The sequence below is a fragment of the Urocitellus parryii genome, chromosome 12 (assembly GCF_045843805.1).
Source record: "Urocitellus parryii isolate mUroPar1 chromosome 12, mUroPar1.hap1, whole genome shotgun sequence".
In the NCBI taxonomy this organism is placed as follows: domain Eukaryota; kingdom Metazoa; phylum Chordata; class Mammalia; order Rodentia; family Sciuridae; genus Urocitellus; species Urocitellus parryii.
Genome location: NC_135542.1, coordinates 52,983,682 through 53,007,308, shown reverse-complemented (window position 1 = coordinate 53,007,308; position 23,627 = coordinate 52,983,682). Strand labels below are relative to the sequence as shown.

At 46.8% G+C, this 23,627-nt stretch overlaps 1 protein-coding gene across 1 annotated transcript in view; it reads right to left on the bottom strand.

Annotated features, from left to right (window-relative positions):
• Plb1 (phospholipase B1) overlaps nt 1-23,627 on the bottom strand; it is a 127,855-nt gene that overhangs the window by 89,124 nt on the left and 15,104 nt on the right. The window contains exons 2-12 of the mRNA XM_077791736.1: nt 16,250-16,308; nt 11,776-11,816; nt 11,083-11,126; nt 9,386-9,476; nt 9,007-9,058; nt 7,330-7,416; nt 4,519-4,581; nt 3,778-3,857; nt 2,795-2,873; nt 1,516-1,614; nt 509-565 (exon numbers count right to left, since the gene is read on the bottom strand). Of these exons, the coding sequence (XP_077647862.1) occupies nt 509-565; nt 1,516-1,614; nt 2,795-2,873; nt 3,778-3,857; nt 4,519-4,581; nt 7,330-7,416; nt 9,007-9,058; nt 9,386-9,476; nt 11,083-11,126; nt 11,776-11,816; nt 16,250-16,308 (752 nt within the window). The remainder of the gene's footprint in view (nt 1-508; nt 566-1,515; nt 1,615-2,794; nt 2,874-3,777; nt 3,858-4,518; nt 4,582-7,329; nt 7,417-9,006; nt 9,059-9,385; nt 9,477-11,082; nt 11,127-11,775; nt 11,817-16,249; nt 16,309-23,627) is intronic.

Genomic DNA, 23,627 nt, shown 5'->3' with positions numbered 1-23,627 from the left:
CACTGGACATGCAGGTGGAGGCGCTGTCAGGGTTTTGCAGAAAGGAGCTGAGACCCTGAGTTCACACAGCTGTGGGAGGGGATTCAGATTTCAGAAGGGACCCAGATCTTCACCACTCTGAAGTCCATGCTGGTTCCAGGTGCCCCCTGGGCCTTTAGATCTACCCAAGGATATCTAAGTGTGAGGACACTGGATAGATATGGCCAAGAGTTCCTGTGCCCAGAGCCCCACTAGAGCAGAGGTTTACCACACCGACTCTGGGGACAGCAGGATAGTGGGTCCCCCACTATCCCCTCACTGCCTGTCACTGGCAGGTGGCAGCCCAGCTCTGGGACCAGTGGGTCAAACTCTTCAGAGGAGACCTGGGCCTGCACCAGGTGCGACGAGCTCCCCTGACATCCTGCACCTCCTCCTCAGGGCAGGGCGAGGGGGCTCTGTGGCGATGGCAACCCTGCCCCTCTTGTGGGCCACTCCCAGGCTAGCATGAGCCCCAGCCCCGTCCACTCACCATGCTGTTCCAGAGGTTCAAGGCGAGAGTGGTGGGATCCTGGTGCAGGGGCCTCTCCTGGAAGAGAAGCAGGTAAAATAGGAGCCTGTGTGCCCCCAGGGTGTGATGGCCCCTGCACATGTTGACACTCCCTAGCACGGAGCTGGGTGGCCTGGCCCAACTCTGTCCTTTAGGCCCTCCCCTCAGCGATATGGTGGCATTATAGGAACAGAGGGAGCAGGTGGCAGGGAAGCAATCTGGTGTGGTGGAAGTAGGATGGTGAAGTGAGACAGGAGGCTAACCTCCTCTTCCGCCTCCTTAACCATGGCTTTAAATGTGGGTAAGCCCTGGGGTTGACACAATGGTCCTCACAGGCGTGAGCTGGGGGCCTGGAGGCAGGAGCTATCTTCAGATGCCCTCAGAAGCCTTGGTTAAGTGTGGACCCACCCCAGGACTGCGTGACCTCGGGGAGAGGAAAACACAAACTCTCCTCCCTTCAGGGATGGAGGTGGAGGAGTGTGCAGAGGGAGGAGAAGAGTTGGTACCCGTGAAAATGCCAACCTGATAATCACCACAGCTCAGGGGTACTGAGCACTTCCCAAGCCCCAGACACTGTTCTGAGTTCTCCCTGTCATGTGACCTTGACAATCACCCTAGAGGGAGGGAATCAGACCAACAGTCCTGGTTTTATAGATGCAGAGTCAAGGCACAGAGAGATCAAACCACTTGCCTAATTGGTTGGCCCATTCCAGAGCCCAATTAAAAGCTGGGCCATCTGGCCTGTGTCTCTGCTCTTTTCCTTTGGGCTACCCAGCCTCATGCAGCTATGCAACCCCCTGGGGAAATTGTGTAAGAAAGCATAAGAGAATTTTGCATCACTGCCCCTTGAGTCTATGTATCTTGGGTTTTGAAAAGCTGGACTGGGCTAGGGCTTCTGCCAGGGGAAGGGTGGGAGAGGGAGGTGGGAGCAGATGCATGGCCTTGGCCTTCCCCATCCATGCTCCTGCTGCCTCCCGCCCCTCACTCACCAGAGGTGGCGACATCTCATAGAAGAAGGGCTGGAAAACCACTGCAAAGGACTCCTGCCCATTGAACCTGCTGGAGGCCAGGAGGCTTTCCCAGGCTTCCTGAAGAAGAGAGCAGAGGGGTGCGCATGCAGGAGCACCAGCCAGCAGAGCGGGCCCAGCCCCGGCAGGGGCTTCTCAGCAGCCCCTTGCTGGGTCTGCCATCACACATGGTGCACAAACAAGCTATGGGGAGGGTCCCTTTTGCCTCTTGCTTTGGAGACCTTGATGGGCTAAGCCCAGTTTTCGATTGCTTCTGAAACTCCAGCATCAGGTAAGACCAGAGAGGTACTGAAGACTAGTCTCTGGAAGCTCAAGAATATAAGGGCCGGGCGCTGTGGCACACACCTGTAATCCCAGCCACGGGGGAGGCTGAGGCAGGAGGATCATGAGTTCAAAGCCAGCCTCAACAAAAGTGAGGCTCTAATAAGCAATTCAGTGAGACCCTGTCTCTAAATAAAATACAAAATAGGACTGGGGATGTGGCTCAGTGGTTGAGTGCCCCTGAGTTCAATCCCCAGTACCAAATAAATAAATAAATAGATAGATAGATAGATAGATAAAATAAAGAATATAAGGTGGCCCAGTATGCCACTGGGTCCCAGACTCTCTCCAAGGTCTGAGCTCTGCAGAGGTATGAGCCATGAGCCACTGCAAAATGCTGTCATTTCCAGAGTGTCAGAAGTGTCACACAACTTCATTTACAACTTTTCTCTTAAACACAAATCCTCACATTAACATGTGAGTAGAGTCATACTTTGAAGGCGATGACTTTCATTGAGCCCTCTAGACTCTGTTGGGGCCTCTCTGTCAACTGGCATGCACATCTCTGGAAACCCTGGGTTGTCTTTGAGCTGTGGTCTGGAGTATAGGTACCACCTGGGCAAAACCAGATCACCAACCACAGATGTGATGGTAAAAGTGGAAATGATGGCAAAAAGCCTTTCAGAGTGAATTTGCAAAGTTATTCACTCTCTTGTCTAGATGCAGAGCCAAGGCACAGAGAGGTCATGGTCCCCTATGCCCAATCCCCCTGTATTGCAGTGCCCCTGAGTTACATACAGGAAGATGGGCTCATCACAGTGAACCAAAGCTACTGTCTCTTTAGTTCCTGATTGTTGGTCCTGAATTTGGCTGAAGAAGTTCCACTGGAGCAAAAGTAACCCCTTGCTCCCAGCATCCCTGTTCCCCTCATGACCACCCTGACCTGTGAGCCAGCAGCTCAGGCTCCCCCTGGGCTCACCTGATAGGACCACTGCATTATAACCTTGGCCAGCTTTGAAGTGTCCCCTGAGCAATTGCAGGGCTCTGGTCCAGGTCTGCTGCAGGTCAGAATGAGTCAGAAATGAGAGAACTGAGTGTGTGTGTGTGTGTGTGTTTGCACACATGCATACACGCAGGGACAGGAGTCAGGAGGTGCCGGGCTGCCTCCCACAGCTGCTTAGGGAGCAAGCTGGAGTCTAAAGGTTGCAGAAGGGAGGAGGCAAATACTAGGGAGGAGAAAGGCACGTGGGGAGGCACTGGAGCCCTTGTCCCCAGGAGGTGGGCATGGGCTGCGGAGGTATTCTCCAGCTCCTCCATCTTCTGGGCTTCCTCTTCCTCTCCTTTGCTCTTCATCCCAGAAATCCACAACCTGCCCTTTCTCATCTACTTCACTCTCCTTCTTCCCCTTCCGAACCCCTTTCCCTCAGTCCTGGCTCTCTCTCCTCTCTCCAGCTGTTCTTCCCTGACTTCTTCCACATGAACTTCTTTTCTAGGTTCAAAGCCAGGATTTTAGGATGTGGGTCCAAGAAGTTTAAATTCTATAAAAGTTTTTGAAATACATAGGAATCAAGTTCTGAGAAGTTAAAATACACTCAGGCTACATTTATTTTCTATCCAATTTCTAGAAGTAACACCTCTTGGTTTAGAGATGTTTTGCTAAACCCGCTTTTTAAACTCTCAAATCATTCCGGTGGTTGCAGGAGGTGGGGGGGCGGGGAGGGGGTCTGGCACGACATCAACCAGACCAAATTTAACTCAGTCCCCAAAGCATTCCTTGGCAGCAGGCCCACCCCACTCCAGCTTTGCCACTTGCTAGCGTGTGAGCTCACACATGCTGCAGATCCCCTCCCAGTCTCTGTGCTCTGGGTCTGCTCGTAGGATCAATTAAATAGAGGGTTCCCGAAGTGCCCAGTATGTGGCACCACACAGCAGATGTCCGTCCCATTCTGCTATCCCTTTTACCTGAGATGAGTCCCCTGAAGCCCCCGTGATGTGACTGCAATCTCAGAGACATCCACCAGGTTCACAAATGCTTTGGGGACCTAGGAGGACATGAGGGATAGGAAGGTGAGCATTTACCAAGTCACCATGGCTGCCCAGGGGCTCTTTGGAACTCCTGGTTTGGGGGGCCACCTATTGGTTAAACAGACTAGCCCTTTGGCAGATGTTTGATCAGGGTTGATCCTAAGCTGTGGCCCCTGCAGCTGGTGGGCAGGGAACCTCCCAGCATGGTGTCAGTGGGGTCACAGACCCCCAGGGAGCACACGGGCAGGCCAGAGTCACAGTACTGTGCTGGCCCCTTAGGACCTGCAGCTTTGCCTGGTGGCTCTAGGCAGAGAAGCCCTGCAATTCCTCAAGACCCTGGTGGTCACTGCCCCAGACCAGGCCAGAGAGCAGCCTTAGAAAAGAGCAGGGCCACTGGGTCCCTGGGAGGAACCAAGCCTCCCTCAGAAACACCTTTTTTCAAGAGCAAAATACTATTTCCTGAGCACTTGTCATGTTAGAGGATGACTGGACAGAGTCCTCTGGAGGTCTGCTTTTCCTGAGGGTCTTGCTGTCCTTCACAGGAGCCCATCTTCCTAACCTGGAAGAGGCCATTTGAGAGTAAAGCACACGCTGCCCACCAGCCCTCAGAAGCATTGCAGGAGGTGCCTGGAGGAAGCTTGCCCAAGGTCCCACGGGGCTGGGGAGCCGCAGCCTCACCTCCTGATGCAGGTAGTCCAACATCCCAGCCAGCTTGTTCATGCTGCTCGTCAGCTGCCTTTCCTACGGGAGGAGACTGGACTGAGCAAGGGAGGCAGCAGCAGGGACGAGGCTGAGCATGACAGGTCTCAGGCCAGCCCATCAGGAGAGGCCGTTAGAGGCCCTGGCTCCCCACCAGTTAGAGTTTCTGGACTTCCTCGTTTTGCTTTTTGGTTTGGTCCATTCTTTGGCTTTCCCCAAACCATCATTCACCAGGGACAAAAACAAACTCCCCCAGGTGAGAAGTCCCATGCCAGGAAAGGGCAAACCCAAGGTTAGACCAAGGTCAGAAACCCCTGTTGCAATTTTGATGTTCACATTGAGGGGTGGGAGTCCGGTGGGAGACCCTCCCAGGGGCTGATGGAATGGCAGGAGGGCTCCATCACCTGAGTCTAAACACATCTGCTACCTACCCAACACACACCCCGCTCCTTCTTTGCAGGTAATGAAAATAAACAAATGAAATCACCTCAAAAACCAACCCTGGATTACCTGTCCAATCTGAAAAATAAATAAATAAAATTTACAAGAAGGCAAACTCTTTAGCTACCAGCACACCTGTCTGTCCCCTGAGGCGACTTAGACAGAAAGATAAGGAAGGCTGAGAGCAGTTCTGTTTCCTGGGGGACTCAGGCTAGAGACAGCTGCCAATCACTAGGCAGGGTTGTGGGGAGGGCGGCCCACTGCCTACGGCATGCTAGGTCGTGCAAAGTTCCTGTCTCTCCCATCTGTTTCTGTGCTTTGGTGCAAGGTTGTCCCTGGGCAGCTAGGTCAGCTTGGTCTGTCCAATGGCCAGTGACAAAGCCGAGTTTCTTCCTGAGCATGACATTAGGCATCACACTTTCCCTCCTGAGGAGCCCTGGGAACTCAGCCTAAAAGTGTCCTTGCTGCCCATCTGTACCACATTCAGGACATTCACCTTCCTTAGGGGGCTGGGGAAGCCCTGCTTGGCTGTCCCCCAAATGAGAACCCTGCCTTAGTAGCTCCTGAAATCAAGGTGCTAGTTCACAGCTGTAGACGGGACCCAGGCTCACCCAGTCATTCCTGGCTCCGAATGATTCCCACTTGGGCTAACAACTGTCCCTGTTTCTTAGTGGAAGACATTTATGTTCTTATAAAATGTCCCTCTTCTCTAAGGTCACATAGCATATAAACTCCTTGAGCTCCAAGTTTGTAAATTGTTATTTCTCCCAAGATATCTTTTCCCTCCAGATTCAGAAGATAGCCTATAATCAGAGACCAGACTTAACATTTTCTAATAAATTATTTCCTTGGGATTTTTTCCAAAGAAGATGATTATTGAGCCAAAGATAAGAATGTTTTAGGTCTCTTGAATCATACTGCCAGTGTATCCTCCAAGACGCTGCCACCTGTTCCTAATGGCATTTGCAATGAATATGTGTGTTTTCTCACCATGTCATAGGATTTTTTTTCTCTTATGATTTTTTATCTTACTCATTAATAAAACTAGACTTGAACTAGGGAGCAGCATCAAGCATCAAGACCCTGAAAGTATCCTGTGCACTGCTGTGAGCCAGGCTACTAGCTCCCTCTGAAGACAAGACATCGCAATGCCTAGTGGATGGTCCCCGATGGCACTGTCTTAGGGCTTTGGTCTTAAGAGGCCCCTAAAGAAAAAGTGGGGGCACAATGCCTTATCTGATCCTCACTGAAGGGACCCAAAATTCTTAGGGGAAGAGAAATCCAGGTCCTAAGGCCGGACAGAACTTTAACATTTCTTGTCAGCTCAGCGCAGTGGTACATATCTATAATCCCAGTGGCTCAGGAGGCTGACACAGGGGGATCGTGAGTTCAAAGCCAGCCTCAGCAACTTAGCAAGACCCTGTCTCTAAATAAAACATAAAAAAGGACTGGGGTGTGGCTCAGTGGTTAAATGACTCTGGGTTCAATATCCAGTACAAATAAATAAATAAATAAATAAATAAATAAATAGTTTCTTCTTAATGGCAAAACTCTTGTTCTCATAGGAACTTTCAAGAAATGCTTGACATGAGACAGGTAAAGGCACAGTGACTGTATGAAAACAGGTGGGATCTGGAAACTGCCTGGTCAATCTCTGCCTCCAGAGGCACCTCCAGGGGCCCCATGGGACTCTGCAGAACACACTTTGACAGTTACTGATGGCAAGATCATACCTGAGATGTGCTTGTGGGAATACAGGTACAGTCTGCAATCAACCTTAAGTGAGCGGCAGCTCTCCCACCACCACCAGTGCTCATAGCCAAGGGTGACAACAGAGTCCCTGTCCTGCTTCATTTCCTAAAGTCAGTACTTACACGAAATGAGAATTAAGAAAGGCAAAATGATTTTAAACCAATCAGGAGGTTGACTTTCCTTAGCTGTAGGATGACCTTCGACTCAACTTATCTATGTCTTCATTTCCTTTTCCCCATATGAGGGATGGTAGGTCAAAAACACCTATCCCCTGTGATATCAGGAATGCACATTATGAATGTATTTAAACCACCAAACTGTACACCCAAGAATGGTTAGATGGTCAACTTTGTGTTACCTGTATGTCACCACAAAAATAAAAGAAAAAAATTGGATAAAAACGCAAACACAAAACACCCGTCCCTACCTGTTTCCTTAAGCATCTACCCATCTGCTCAGCCTCTCGGCCATCCACCTGCCCTAATTCTGAATAGGTGGCCTCAGCCCCTATTTCCAGGTAGGAATCAGGCAGGTTTGTTGGATTCCCCACTCTCACCCAGCACTCGCAATCCCTCAGCCTCCCAGCCTGCCGTTTACCTGTTGAGCAAAGGGACACAGGTAACACTGGCTTGTATTACTGAAGAACACATTGATGAGTTTCCAGTCATGTTGAAAGTCGAGTTGCTAAAGAGCAATTGCATAAAAAAAGAGAGAGTGGTAAGACCTTAAGCCCAAAGAAATTTCTTTTCATGTCTTTCAATTTCAGGCACCCACCCCCTTAAAATCATATTTATGGATTTTTTTTTGTCAAAAGAAACATACAGTGGGAGTCTCAAGTGGTATAACTGTTCTAGAAGGCAATTTGGCAAAACATCAAAAACTTTTTTTAAAAAGTGCATGACTTTTGATCCAATAGTTTTATTTCACATAATGTATTTTAAAGAAACAAGGACATAAAAAAGATTTAGCTACAATGATGCCTTGTTCATAGGAATGAAAAACCGGAAGCAAATAAATGTCTAAAATAGGGGATTACTGTGTAAATTATGGACTCATAAAATGAAACACGATGTAGCAATTAAAACAATGCGGGAAAATGTAATTATTGTCATGGGAAAATATACATTGAGAAACATAGGTTAAAAAAATCTACATCTAGTAATATCCTGGTTTTATAAAATATATAAAGATATACAGATATCTTTAGAAAAAAATGTAGAAGAGAATATACACCAAGTTATTAACAGTAATTATCTTTGGGTATTAAGTTTAAGGATGGTTTTAATTTTCCTTGTTTATATTTTTTTGATTTTTCTTTAATGACTATGTGTTACTTGTATAAGAAAAAATAAACCTTTGTTTTTTCAGAGACAACACAGTGTAGTTGAGGAACATTAGACTGTGAATTATATACTTTAGAGCTTAGCTCTGTGTGAACTTGAACTGGTCACATGACTTCTTGAAAGTTCAGTTTCCTCATCTGTGAAATTATACAGCTGAATTCAGAACCTCCCAGATATTTTGCAGAAGATTCTATATGATTATTATTACTGAAATTCTGGAATTCAACCATTAGCGGAATTCTTTGTGGCATAGCTCCTGCATTGGGTGCTGTTCCTATGTGTCTTGGAGTGACCTCCATTTTAATTCCTGAACTCTAACATATATAAAGCACTGAGGAATTCAGGCTCAGTGCTTGGTTAGAACCAGCTTGGTACAAGGCTTGCCTTGATTCGATACTTGCCCCTACAGGCAGCACAAGAAAAGATACAGTTTTTGAGCAATCAATGGTAACGACAGTGACAGCTACCAACTTTTACTGAGCATTGACTCGGTGCCAGGGACATCTACTACCTTATTTAATCCTCTGTAAATCCCATGCAGCAGGCTCTTTTATTACTCCCTCCTCATAAGCAGGGAAACTGAGGCTTGGGGGCTTGAGTGCCTTACCCAGGACATCCCCTCAGGTGGAAAGTTCAGGATCTGAACTCAAGCCAGGCTCACTCTGGAACCCAACTGCCTCCCTGTGTGAGAAATCATCTGCCACCTTTTGGCAGCACTACACAGAAAACCACTCTGCACACGAGAGGTGGCCTTGTTTCTAGTGACCTTCAGAGAGTCAGTGCGGAAAGCGTGCCTTCGGAGAGCCCAGGCCACACTGGCTGCTGAGCTCATGGCAAGATGGAGCCAGGGCTGTCCTCACTCCTGGGATCAGTCTCATTGCCTGTGGCAGACAGAGGCAGCTCAACCACATCAGAGTTAGCTGGACCTTACCGGGTTCTCTTTCAACCGTCTCACCAGTTCCTTAGCCTGAGTCCACAGGTCTCTGTGCAGAGGGAGGGAAGTAGAAAAAAAAATCAGTAAAATATTGTTTAGAGGGTCTGGAAGTCTGGTCCTTACCCCAACTCAGGAGCCAATCTCTGAGCCTGAGGTCATGCTGGACCCCTGGCTTCTGAAGAGCAGACATTGACCTGCTTTTTAAAATTAGGCCCACCTGGCCAACTGAACTCAGCACTGGGGGGGTGTTGACTTAGACTTAATATGACCTCTATTTTTTAAGCCTCTTTGACTTTGCCTGACTCCCAAATTCTACCAGCTGCGTACCCCAGACCAGCAGAATACACAACCCTGGAGAGAGAGAAAGGGGACTTACTCAGCACCATGGTTAGGGACAACGCTCTTTCTAGGAGGACACACAGGCGTCACAACAGAAGGATTGAAATGTCGGAAGATGTCTGCAAGGACTAAAGAGACAGCTGGTTTGTGTCCTGGCTGGGACAGCTGGAGGCCACTTCTAAAGACTATGGAGTCCTGGGGTGAGGTGCCAGAGTCACTGCCTCTCTTACAGGGCACAGCCTTCACAGCCAGCCCTGGGCTGTGGGGCCCCCCTGTAGCAGGCCCTGGAGGTGAATGGAGCTAGGAATGAACATCTGTCTAGCACGAGTCAGGCCGGTGCTAAGCGTTTTCCACGCATCTGTCATTCAATCCTCAGGAACAAACTCACGGCAACACGGTTTCCAACTTAGCAAGGGGGAAACTGAGACAGAGAAACCAAGCAAGCCACCCAAGCTCTTCCAGCTACAGGAGGCTGCCGGGATTTGAACTGGAGATGCCAAAGCTTTTAGCTGTCTGGGCTGTCTGCCAGCCCCCCTCCCTCCTCCTGAGTGACAGCAGGGCGGGAAAGCTCTGGGGAACACACAGAAAACACATCCCAGAGCTGACAGCCAGGAGACTGCTAAAAATAGGGCTGTCAGGAGCCGTTGTGTCTTGCTCCCGAGAGAGGAGAGGGCAGAGCGGGAAGGGTGTCATGGAGGAATTGTCTGCACCCCCTTTCCTGTCTCCCTTTCTTTTTGCCCCCATCCAGGAGTGCCTCGGGGCTTCATAGGAGCAGGAAACAGAAGGCAGCATGCAAGAGGCTCCCCGTAAGGGAAGCTGACTCTGCAGGTAGCAGGGAGCTGGGCTGGAAGTCAGGAGGCCAGCCACTTGGCTTTGTGACTGGACAGAGACCTAATGCGCATATAATTCTATTTTCCTCTCCTTAACCCAAGCCAGTTTGCAAAAAGCGCCCATGCCCACACGTGGTGGGGAATCAGAAACTCTGAGCCCAGTTCAAGAAAACAGGGACCGTGTGAGGGTGTGTATGGGGAACGCTTTGTCCTTTATACGAGGATGGTCTCTAAGGATCAATGACAAAACATGAGTAGGTGCTGAGAAGCCTTTGAAAGAGAACTGCTTCCCAAATTAAAGGTATCTATGTCATTGCTCTTCTTGGTGAGCAAATTTGACCTCAGAAGTTTTCAGATAAATTTTCTAGTCATTTTGTCTCCTCTGTTGTGTTTCTGGTTTGTCCTCACTGGCTTTTCTCAGGGCTTTCTGGTGGCAGTGGAGTCAGAACAAAGGGCACACCTAGGGGACTGGACCACATGGGCTCCCAGGGACTCTGCCGCTTCCTAAGCACTTCATTTGGGAAAGCCCACTTAAAAATCCAGTTTTCCCACCTGCAAAATGGCCATGTGGGCAAGGGCATGGCTAGACTACATGAGTGCTGGGAGGCCAGCCCTAGGGGAGCAGGAATCTCAGGACTCTGGTCCAGTCACCCCTCTCCCATGTCCTTCAATCTTAAACCACTGTCTCCTGGCTTCTGTCTGAGCAGAGACCCTTGGACACACTTCTCACCCCTCCATTCAGGGAGTGCCCCTTTCCGTACCCAGGCTCCCTTACCTGCCCTCTCAGAATTCTTCCCCAAGCTCTGGTGAGAAGGTGACCAACAGAGTACATTCTGTTTATTAACAAACTTGCCTCTGAGTCATGAGGGACGGGGACAATCTTGCCATGAAGACCAGAACTCACCTGTCATCACGTGCATGCACGTCTTGTCTGGCCTTTCCTCTGTCCTGCAAGCAGAAGCCAGTGTGCAGGGGTCAGAACGCATTGTCACTGCCCCCAACCCTTTCCTCTGGCCACTGTGGGGGGCTACTTCATCACAAGCTTGGGCCTGGCCTTGCTCTGCTTCTGGAATTATCCTTTCTGGAGTCAGAGGCACACCTCAAAGGTGACACAGCAGCTAAAATGGGGTAAACAGCTCCCTCTGGACCCCCCTTCCCAGCTCTCTAATCTGGCTCAAAGCCAGGAGGGGATGCTGATCCTAGTGTCAAATGACCCTGATCCAATTCCTGCATGGTTCCCCAAGAGCAGAGTGAGAGGCCCTGGTGACAGGAAGCAGGAATTCCAGGCAAGGGACAGAGCTCAGCGGTAGAGCAACTGCCTAGCATACACAAGGCGCTGGGTTCCATCCCCAGAGGGATTCCATCATTCTGGCCTTTCCCACTTCCCCCTGATAACCCAGAGGAACTACCTGGATGCACAGGCCCTGGGAACTTTGGGCTACTTGGTTCTGGACCCTGTCTGTGCCCTGCTCCCCGGGAGGCCTTGAGCAAGGTCCCTGACCTCTCTGGCCTTGTTTCCCCCCTTGAATCAAGCAAGAAGATTAGATCAGAGTGTATTCGGATTGCTTTTCCGCTCACTCTGCTCCAGGGCAGGTACCTTTCATGGATCTCCAGGTCCACCATCCCGGAGTCTGGCAGCTGGAAAAGATACTTGGTGTTACAAACCAGCAAAGGAGAGGGCAGAGCCTCTCCCAGGACTCCACACTGCCTGTCAAAACACCTTTCCAGCCAGTAAGAGGGACCCTCCGGATCCAGAGAAGGACCAAGTTCCCCTGTTCATTTTGCATGGAGGGAAAGGTGCTGCCCCAGCAGGAAGCCTGCCAGGCCTCTGAGCCCCAGAAGGGTGAATGTTTTCCCCAGAGCTTCGATTTAAGTGCATCGTACAGTCAAATTACATTCTATAGGGAATGGAAAGGTTGTTTTATGGGGGACCCTCCATAATCTAAAATTTACTTTGCTTATCATCTGTCTCCCTCACTAGAATGCAGGCACATGAGCAGGAACTTTCATGTACTTGACTCTATTTCTTAGACCTAGAACAGTGCTCAGTATGTGGTAAGAACTCAACGAATATTTGTTAAATAAATATTCTCCAAATGAACAAAGTAAGTTTCTGAGTTTCCCCTTGGTAAAATGCTGGACAGCACAGGACCCTCCCTGTTGGAGAAGTCCTAAATGGAGGGCTGTAAGTGAATCCACAGCAAACCCCCGACCCCTGAGGGCAGCCATGTCCTTTACAAGCTCCAAAGGATGTTTGGAACTCTGCCCAGGACACAGAAAGCGCTCAGCAGATATTAGTTATTGTTATTAGTATTATTTTCCCAGTTTCTGACACACATCATCTCTCCCAAAACTCCTTGAAGACAAGACGTCAGGTGAGGTGGTGACAGGTAGACAGTGACACGCTCACTGTGTGCACCCAGCCTGCTGTGGCACTTTGCAGAGACCAGCTGTCCTAACCACTGGCTTAGTCCATGGCCAGACCACAGAACTGGGTCACATCTCCAGAGCCCTCTAGGGAGGGCAGGCTGACCACAACTGGGGGCAGAGGCCTTTGTTTGTCAATAAGAGGACTTGGAAAGGTCAGTCTTCTGGGAGTGGTGACAAGGTCAACAAAAATCACACTAAGATGCAAGTCAGGGGTGGTACACAAAGAGCATGGCAGGTTAGACAGTGAGGGAACAGGCCTCCTGGGCTGGAGCAATTTGGACACCGGATGCTTGACCAGAGGGGACGCTGTCCACCAGCTTGGGCGGATGGTTGCTGGAGGGAATGTGGACCCGCGGCTGCCAGCTCTTATTTTTCAAGAGAAGCTGGAAACACAAACATTTATTTGACATCTTATTTCAGTTGGCAGCTGATCCAGTTAAAGGCACAGTACGTCTTGGGACCCCCAATTTGCTTCTTTGGATAATTAATAGATGGAGAGCAGATCTTGTCCTCAGAGGGGCAGCAACGGTGCAAGAGGTCAGGCGGAGAAGGAAGGTGAGAGAACCAGAGAGACAAGGCCAGGAGGTGAGTGGGAGCTCAGTGGCAAGTAACTGCAGGGAGGGCTGGGTGAGCCCCTCCAGCTCCCACTGCTCCCTTCCCTCCACTGCCAGCCACTTTCTCCCCTCGTTCCCGTTCTATGGGAATCTGCCTCATGACAGGCACTGTGACATCAGGGACACAGGGCAAGGCAAGACTCAGGCTCTCTCCTCAAGGAATTCAATAGAGTGGATTATAACTTCCCCCTTTCCTGGCACCGAAATAGGAAATGTCTATGACCGTTAACTAGAAAAAAAAAATCACAGGCTATTGCAGTATGATCTCATTTAGGTTTGATATGTCACCTATGTCCCTGTGTATTGCTATATGTGAGAGAGTGAGCGTGTGAGGTGAGGCAGAGGAATAAGAGGTGAAGGGTTCTATTTTTTTCACACTGAATGTGTCCTATTATTTCTCATAATCAATATGTAACACAAGTATTATTTGGAAATGAAATTTATGAATGTTTGCATATCTGATTTTTAAAGTTTTGTGGGAAAAGGGGGAGTCTACAGCAATTTAGAAAGTGTTGATTACAGTCCCAAATAAATGGCTGCACATTGGTTACCAAAAGTTCCAGGAACTCAAAGTAAAAGCATCAGCATACAGATGCTTTGTTTTTCTTTTCCTTTTTAAATCCATTGTCTTCCAATGTTTTCCATTCCTGTTTAGCACTCAAACCCAGCGAGGTTCACCTCTGTTGGAGCAGACAGAAGCAGGCCTACAAGGGACCTCACTTTCAAGTTGGATCCTAAAGGCCGAGGTGCCTGGCCATGGAGCCTGGCCGTGGACTGAGGATTCCAGGGCTGGAGAACATCTAGACAGAGCTTCTTTCCATTGCTGTGGCTCCCCAGGGAGGAGGGGAGGGGGTGACAGCAGGAGCTGCCAGGCCTGAATCACTCATGAACTGGGGAGCCTTCAGACATGGGGCGGGAGGATGGAAGTTCCTGAGGGGTTGAATTTTAGGAACCTAACTTGGTGGAGATTTCTCTGCCCCAGGTGGAGGAATCCAGAGTCCTCCAGTGGGTGGGTCACATCTGCTGGGTCTGTAGAGTCAACATCAGCAGGAGACACAGGCTTAGCCAAGTCAACTTGCTGTCCAGACATGAGACCTCTTTCCTCACTGGTTTCCACCCCCCTTTCACACTGTTCTTGTGGTGAGTCCCCCCTTCATCCCCCTCCACACACACAGGGCCCCACAGTTATAGAAAGAATAGAGCAAGAATGGGGAAGCTCCAGCCACCAGATGCCACTGGCCTAATGCCATTTCCTGATGTTAATCCCCACCTCCACACACCAGGACCTCCTCACCCTCTGCCTGCTATACCTACACCCATGTTCACGCCATGGAGTTGCCAAAAGAATAGGGAAGGTTCTCGGCAGCCTGTCCCAGTGCTCACATAAAGGTGGCCTTCAAAAAGAAGTGGAGCCAACCCCAGCAGGGCTCAGTGTCCCAGAGAGGTTGATTATTCAAGAAGATGAGGTCAGAGGACAGAGCTAAAATCTCTGGAGGCATTGGGTCTGCTGGCACTGACTAGGAAGTGGTGGCTTGAGGCCAGGCTTGAAGAAGAGGCTGAGGTTCAGGAAAGTATCACAGGGACAGGGAAGGATGCAGGGAAGAACCTGAGGGGGTGAGTTGGGAGGAAGAACTGGAAAAGAGAGGACAGCGTCCTAGTTCAGGCTTGGGGCGGGGGGCGTAAGAGGGGCCCAGAAACAGAGCAGAGGCTTGATAAGGAAGTGTCTGATCAGCTGCTGAGCCCTGCAAAGACCAGGGCAGGTGGGATTTAGGAAGCTGTAACTGATGTGCCTGTGTGTGTAAGGGGACTGGGGTGCTCTGCTCGCTAGCTTTCTTCTCTCCAGATGGACCTTTCTTTGCACAATACCTTTCTTTCTCCTTTACTTGACCATATAAAATACACTAGAATTTGTGAGCAACAAGCACATGAAAAGATGCTTAATAACTATTAGGGACATACCAATCAAAACCACAATGTGGTGCTACCTCATACCCATTAGGATGGCTACCATTAAAAAAAGATACCAACACAAAATGCATTGTTAAGGATGTGGAGAAGTTGGAAGCCTGTGCATTGTGGGTAGAGATGTGAAATGGTGAAGCCACTACGAACAACAGCATGGCGGGTCCTCAAAAAATTAAAAATAGAATTATCAAATGATCTAGTGACTCTACTTTGGGATATATATCCCAAAGAATTGAGAGCAGGATCTTGAAGAGATATTTGCACACCCGTGTTCATAGCAGCACTATTCACAATAGTCAGAAGGTAGAAGCAACCCAAATGTCCATCAATGGATGGACAAAAGATAAATAAAATGCGGTATAGCCATACAATGGGACATCATTCATCATTTAAAAAGGAAAGAGATTCTGGCACATAAGAACATTATGCTGAGTGCAATGAGACAGTCATCAGACAAATACTGTCTGATTCCATTTATTTGAGCCCTCTAGAGAACTTGAATTCAAAGAAGCAAAGTGGTATGGTGGTTGCCAGTGGCTGAGGCAAAGGGAGAATGAATTGTGCCTTGGTGGATGGAGAGTTTCAGTTTTATAAGATGAAAACATTCTGGATGTTGGTTGCACAGTAATGAGGATATACTTTTCACACCAAACTGTAGACTTAAAAATGGTCAAAAATGGTTAATTTTATGGGTGTGTGTTTACCCCACTTGTACCTAAAATATTTTTAAGTTGGTAAAGATTGATGTATTTTTAACTTACAAAGTATGCAAGGAGTTTTCTTTGTCTTACAAAAATAAAGTTTAAAAGGTTGCTTTAAAATTCTGTGCAATGGATTTAATTTATTAATGAGAAGCTCCAAATATTTCTCCTCACTGATATAGAGGTAAACTTTCATTTGGTTTAATTTATGAAAACATTCAGAACCTCCTGGATTTTAGGATTTCTTCTTTTCATATAATGCTCTCTCCAGATAAAACACTCTGCCTAATTACCAGCAGCTCATTCAGAGTCTACCAGTATGAAATTCCATTTCCTTCTCCAAGCTACTTAAAATACTCACCGTTTCCAGGTGGCCAATGGCTGCCACGAGTTTAATGTCTGAAGGCCTCAGAGAGTGGACTGTGAAGACAAGAACCCACAAGGCAAGGTCAGATCTATATTCCTCACAATGTAGACCATGGGGTGCAGGGAGCAGACCCTTATCTCACAAGCCTTGCACAGTTGCTGAGGTTCAGTCTGTTGCTTTAGGAGTGGAAAGCTGGAGATCAGGCAGTTACTGAGAACCATGTTGGAAGTGAGACTCTCCTCTCTCTGGATGCCATATTATTACCTGGACGTGGGTTGTCCAAGCAGGTGTCCCATGGAAGGTCATACCTGATCCCCATTTTCCCCTCTCACTTGGTCTTCTGTCTGCCTCTCACTTCCCTCTACCCGATGGCTTAGCATTCATTTCTGGACCACCATTAATAAGAGGACAGCAGATTAAAATTTAAATCACCTGAGTACCCAACGCTTAACTTAGGCTGGAAAAATACTTGTTATGGTTTAGATGTGAGTGTCTTCCAAAAGCTCATATGTGAGATAATGCAAGAAGGTTCAGAGGAGAAACAGTTTGGTTATGAAAGCCTTAACCCAATCAATTAATTAATCTCCAGATGGGATTAACTGAGTGGTAGCTGAAGACAGCTAGGGTGAGGCTGGAGGAGATGGGTCAATGGGGGCATGCCCTTGGGGTATATATTTTTGTATCTGGAGAGTAGAGTCTCTCTCTGCTTTCTGATCATCATGTGAGCTGCTTCCTTCTGCCATGATGTTCAGCCTCATCTCAAACCCTGAGGAATGGAGCCAGCCGTCTATGGATTGAGACCTCTGAAATCGTGAGCCCTCACATACTTTCCTCCTCTACAATTGTTCTGGTCAAGTTTATTAGTCACAGCAGTGAAAACGCTGACTAAAACAGTACCCAAAGCCTGTGAACACACAGAAAGAGCAGATGCAAGTTGTATGTAAACGATACCCACGGGAACCTCCTCAACCCACTTGAGGGACCAGCATTTTTAGAAACTATCTCCCTAGAAACCACTGACCAAACTTCCTGCTTGCATTACGGGAGTATTTAAATGTAACCTCCTAAAGATGCCATTTCCTAAAAAGCACACCTGCTTATTTTTCTACCCAAGGTCTTTATACAGCATAATAATGAGAACAGCAAGCTTAACTGGAAACACTGATCAAGTCAGTACAGTGCAAGTATACATAAAGCCATGAAACTTAGCCAGCCATTTAACATGGTAAAGCCAGAGAAGGAGACCAGCTCAAGAGTAGCAGTAATAATATCCAGGTATTAGGCAAAGCTAGCTCAGGATAAGGGGAAATGGCTAGAATGGCCACTGTGGCTCCATTACAGGAATGTGGAAGCCACATGAGTGACAAAGCTCCAACCCACAGCTGCTGTGACATTGTCTACCCACAGGGAGGTGAGATCCTAGAGGTTGTTCCAACCAAGAAAGGCACTGTGGCCCGGAATTGTTTTTGTCCCTGAGGCGTGTGTTGGACTCTGTCCCTCCTTAGAAATGGCTGAGAGGCGAAACAGGCATTGCATGAGGGACTGAGGATGAAGAGGGAGAATTAAATGGCTAAAAGGTACAAGAAAAGTAGGGTTGGAGACTCTGCTAGCCACATCAAAGAGAAGATACTCATGGCCAATGGGCACATACCTGATTTAGAAGATGCATTCGATCCGACTGGGGTGCATCGGATTGGTAAATTCTTCAGGGTCTGCAACTGAAATCAAACATCTGAAACATCAGCTGCCTTAGATGGGAGTAGCGCAGGTTTGGAACACTTTGTGTAGAAATGACCGCGCACTTGTTCTATCTAGGTTCTAAAACCCAGAAGCAACAACTGCCCCATGGTCACATTCCTCTAATTCCATACCTGGTTCCCCTGGTGAGAGGAAACATGTCTATTGATAATGTTTTAGCAGGTGGCGTATAAGGATGTTTCAGAACAGTAGGGTGGATGGGGGCAGGGAACAGATAATGAAAAAGAATAAAATTTTGCTCTTGGGTTGATGGAGAAGTTCTGGAGATGGATAGTAGCTAATGGATACATAAGAATGTGAGTGTCAATGGAGTATTACTCTGCATTAAGAAATGACAAAATCATAGAATTTGGAGGGAAATGGATGGCATTAGAGCAGATTATGCTAAGTGAAGCTAGCCAATCCTTAAAAAACAAATGCCAAATGACTTCTTTGATATAAGGGGAGTAGTAACTAAGGACAGAGTAGGGACGAAGAGCAGGAGAAGAAGATTAACATTAATAGAGATGAGAGGGGGGAGGGAAAGGGAGAGAGAAGGGAAATTGCATGGAAAGGGAAGGTGATCCTCAGGGTTATACCAAATTACATACAAGAGGAAGTGAGGGGTAAGGGAAGAATAATACAAGTGGAAGAAGTGTTTTACAGTAGAGGGGGTTGAGAGAGAAGAGGGGAGGGGTGGGGAGGGGAGGGGGGATAGTAGAGAACAGGATAGAGAGCAGAATTCATCAGACACTAGAATGGCAATATGTAAATCAATGGAAATGTAATTGATGTAACTGATGTGATTCAGCAATCTGTATACGGGGTAAAAATGGGAGTTCATAACCCTTTTGAATCAAACTGTGAAATATGATATATCAAGTTAGATGTAATGTTTTGAACGACCAACAATAAAAAAAAAAAGAATGTGAGTGTACTTAATGCCATTGAATGGTACACTCAGAGTTAAAACAATAACTTTTATGTTGTATACATTACTACAATGAAAAAGACGTAATTAAGAAATCCATACGTCTACACTAAATTTTAAAAATTATTTCTTAAGTTTATTTATCATCACTTTCCCTCTTTTATTGTGATTATGCTAAAGAAAGCATATGAGCCCTTATGTTCATTTTATGCTGAAACCTAGATGAACTTGAAACTGGAAGACTCTTGTGTCCCCATCAGATGGACTGCTGAGAGCGACCAGAACTCATGTCCTCAAGGCCACTTGGGCCTCTGTAGGTGCTGCCAAGAATCCAGAGCAGCTTCTGTCTCAGGGAATAAAAAGAAAATGTGGGGAAGGGAGATGGTGTATTTTCTCCCCAAAATTGAGAGTAGAAGGGGAAATACTCCAACTTGGGAGGGGGGTCGGTTTGCAATAAATCAAGTGCTGGACCACATCTCAGGACCACAGAAGGACCCAGTGAATTTCTCTTGGTTACAGTAAGAAATACAGCATTTACTCTCATGTCTTATCTTATGGATGTTCTGGGAAGACCTCATCCAGATGCTTTCAGATAACTCACAACATCTGCTTCAAGGCTCACAGAGATAACAAGTCCATTTATAACGCTTGGTGGACACTTCTGGGAATCACCCACTCAGTCTGGGATGATGAGCCCCAAATACCAGGAGATATGGTTATGCCCTGCCAGGCAGCCACTGTCCTAGGGGAGCAGCTCATCTTGCCCATCCCCTCCAGGTCTCAAGAAGAGGCCATTAACCTGCACCCAGACTTGGATTTGTCCTTTACCAGGAACCCACCTCCCACCAGGAATAGCCCTCACCTTGGGCCATTGCTGTCCATCCAATGAGTTTTCTTCAGGAGAAGAATAGATTTGGGTGGTCCCTTTAAGAAAAAAAAAGAAGCAGCAAAAATAGTTCAGATATTTTAGCTGAAATTAACGCCCACTCGCCCATCCATACTTGTGTCTTCCACGCCCTTCCTCCCAGCCCTAACTATGTGCCCAGCTCAATGGTGACCTTTGTATTAGGAAAACCCCAATTCCATTCCCCCTGCCATCACAGGACACTGTGCTTCCATTAATGGGAACTACAGGGCAGTATCCCAAGATGAAATGCAAAGGTATTTATTACCTGAGAGGGGTCAGCAATCACACTGTATCATGCACAAACACATTATCACAGATTGCCTCTTGATTCCTTATCAAGAGGCAGAACTTTCCATGAAGGTAATATTGGACAAACTGTTATTGTTTGTGGATCCAGGATAAAGCAGGAAGGCAAAGGACATTCCAGAAGAGTCCAAAGGGTGATGTGATCTTAGCAAAGATAACCATGGAATTTCTAGCAAACACAACTGTACTAAGTACCCAGACAGGGGATGTGTCCAAGGGTCTTGTTGAATGTGAGGCAAAGGGAGAAGTTTCTTGTCCCACTTACTTTGGGCCAGTCTTTTTAAACTTTTTATTTTATTAAAAGTAAAAATTAGGTTTACTTTTCAAATTATAATTTACATATAATAAATTGGTCTATTTTAAATGTGCAAGTTGTTTTCTTATAAAACATTTAGCTTAACTATACAAGTGGTAAAATTAACAGCACTATAAATAAAGAAAACAAAAAAATTACTAACAATGCATTTACTCTCACCCTCATATGTGACTTCATCTGTTCATAATCTCATGACCACGATTAAACATACTTTTCATTCAGTTTAATCAACATACACACAATTTTGTATCCTGCCAGCTTTTAAAAAATGTTTATAGTTGTAGATGGACACAATACCTTTGTTTTATTTATTTATTTTTATGTGAGGCTCAAACTCAGTGTCTCACACATGCTAGGCAAGTACTTCTACCACTGAGCTACAGCTCCTGACCCTACCAGCTTCCTTTAAATGTTACATTGTGAGCATCTTTGCTGTTACATAATCTTATACTTATTCCAACTGCTACATGACACATTGATGATCCTGAGATTTGATCAACACTTCTGATCTGCTCTGAATTCTCCCCACCTGGTTCTCCAGCCAGAGTGTACTCCCCTTATAAGGGATACCAGAAAAGAACCCCCAAAGGGCATCACACAATGCCTCAGGAAAGCATTGACTTGGGGGACAAGGCTTGATTTCTTTTCCATTCCAGCCTTCTTCTGCAGCTTTACTTTTTGACCCTGAAAATAATTTATCTAGTGTTTCATGAGGAGAGGCAGTCCATTTCTATTTTCTGCCCACTGTGAGGTCAGGCCCTTCTTCCCCAGGGAAGCTGACCCAGGGAACAATGACCGTAACCTGTCTCCAGATCTCAGTGATCCTTTTGAAATTCCCAGAAGCAAGCTTTCTGAGCAGAAAGAGCCCCACGATGGGAAAGTATAACGGTGTGGACAAGTTCAGAGTGCTGGAAAAGGCTGGAACACAGGGTTTGTAACCACAGCACAGGGAAGAGTGGGCAGGGTAGACGGGGCTGCCCAGACAGACTGTAGAGACAGGGCTGTAGAGCCACAGATGCCAGGCTAGCCCAGGAGTGACTGAGAGCCCTAACTTCTCTGCAGAAATGACTTTAAGGTGTATTTTAAGATGATCATCACTTTGAGAGTAGCAGGGTAGATGAGTTATCAGGGCAGAGATTAGAGACTATTTTGGTAATATTTGGATAAAAATACAAATGGCAGCCATCACTTTCATACAGAACTCTCTGTACCAGGCACTGTTCTAAGCACTTACACAAAACAATCCATTTAATCTTCACAACAGTTTTGAGACACATACCCTCATCCCCATCTTACAGATAGGACAGTGAGGCCCCGAATGTTAAGTGGCATTTTAAAGGTGCTACAGCTAGCAAGTGGTGACTAATGGACTTGGAAATGGTAACCTGACTGATCCAGCTCCTGGGGTCCTGCTTGGAACCAACAAGCTAAGTGCAAGCCCCATGCCCAAGATCTAGGCTGTGGCTGGCCAATTCTGTCTATAAAGGCCATCTATAATCCATATTTTGGGTTTTGTAGACCACAGATCCTCTGTTATAACTAATCAGCTCTGCTACTGTTTATTAAAGCAGTCATAGGCCATATGTAAACAAATTAACTTTATTAATGGAACTACAACTTGGATTCCATAGAAATTTCAGGTGTCATTAAATACTGCCTATTTATTTATTCATTTTAACGACCAATTGAAGATGTAGAAACCTTTGTGGCTATCAACAAACTGATTCTAAAGCATACATGGAGGGGCAAAAGATCCAGAATGGCCAATGTAATGTCAAAGGAGAACAAAAATCAGGAGACTGATACTATCCAATTTCAAGACTTATTATAAAGCTTTGTTAATCACACAATGCAATGTTGGCATAAGAAAACATGAATAGATCAATTTGAACAGAACAGGGAACCCGGGTAGACTTACATAAATATAGTTAACCTTTCTTTGACAAAGAAGCAAAGGTGTCAGGAGCAGCGGCACCCTCCTAGAATCCCAGCAACATGAGAGGCTGAGGAAGGAGGATCTCAAGTTCAAGGCCATCCTTAGCAATTTAGTGAGAACTTGTCTCAAAATAAAAATTAAAAAGGGCTGTGGGTATAGCTCAATGGTAAAGCACCCCTGGGTTCAATCCCTAGTATCAAATAAATAAATAAGAAACAGCAGGGCTGGGGCTGTAGCTCAGTGATAGAGCGCTTGCCTCTCATGGGTGAGGCACTGGGTTCAATCCTCAGCACCATGTAAAAATAAATAAATAAAATAAAAATATTGTGTCCATCTAAAACTAAATAAATAAATAAATAAATAAGAAACAGCAAAGGCAACACAGTAGAGAAATGCTTTAACAAATGGTGTTGGAACAACTGGATGCAGACATGCAAAAAAAGAGAAGAATTTAAAGATCACTTTTAGCTTTGGGGTCATATAAAATTATGCAATAGATTGGATTTGGCCCAGGGGCCACAGTTTGCCAACCAACTCCTGATCTAGACTACTACTGAAAGGAGGTCATATAGGTGAAACCGGAGGATGGCATCGCTGGTGATTAGCACCAGCCCCCTCGGGGTGGGATGGTCAAAGTGAAATTGTGAATTCCATAGAATGAACAGTGAACACCAAAACCTAAACAGGCAGCTCTTATATCTAAACACAGCAAGAAGGACCCGGAGAAGGGCTTATGGGAGCTTCCTCAGTACCTTCAGGACTAGGTACCAAGGGCACTTGCCTTGATAATGTGGCCCCCAAACCAGGCTGGGCCAGCAGAGACAGGCTACCACTTGTCAGAATAGCTGGAGCTACTCAAACAAGAAGGCACTACCCAGGGTGCTGGTCCACACAGGTGCCAGGCATCATGGTGCACATGTGGCACACGTAGAGGGAGAGGTTAAAAGCTTAGACACCCTTGGACTTGTCAACCTCAGTTTCCTCACCTATAAATTGAACCTGGTAATACCTTTCTCATGCACTTGTAAAAACTAAATGCATGTAAACACATAGCACAGTGTCTGACACACAGAAAGATGTACTAATTGGTAGTTACAGTCATTATAATCTTAGCATCAGAGGCGGCTGACATGGATAATCTGTCAGCTCCTTCCAGCCTCAGTATTCTGGGATGTCAAGTTAAATGCTCCAGAGTCCCTGTGTTTAACTTGATGGTGTGAGTCATGCATGCTAACTGCC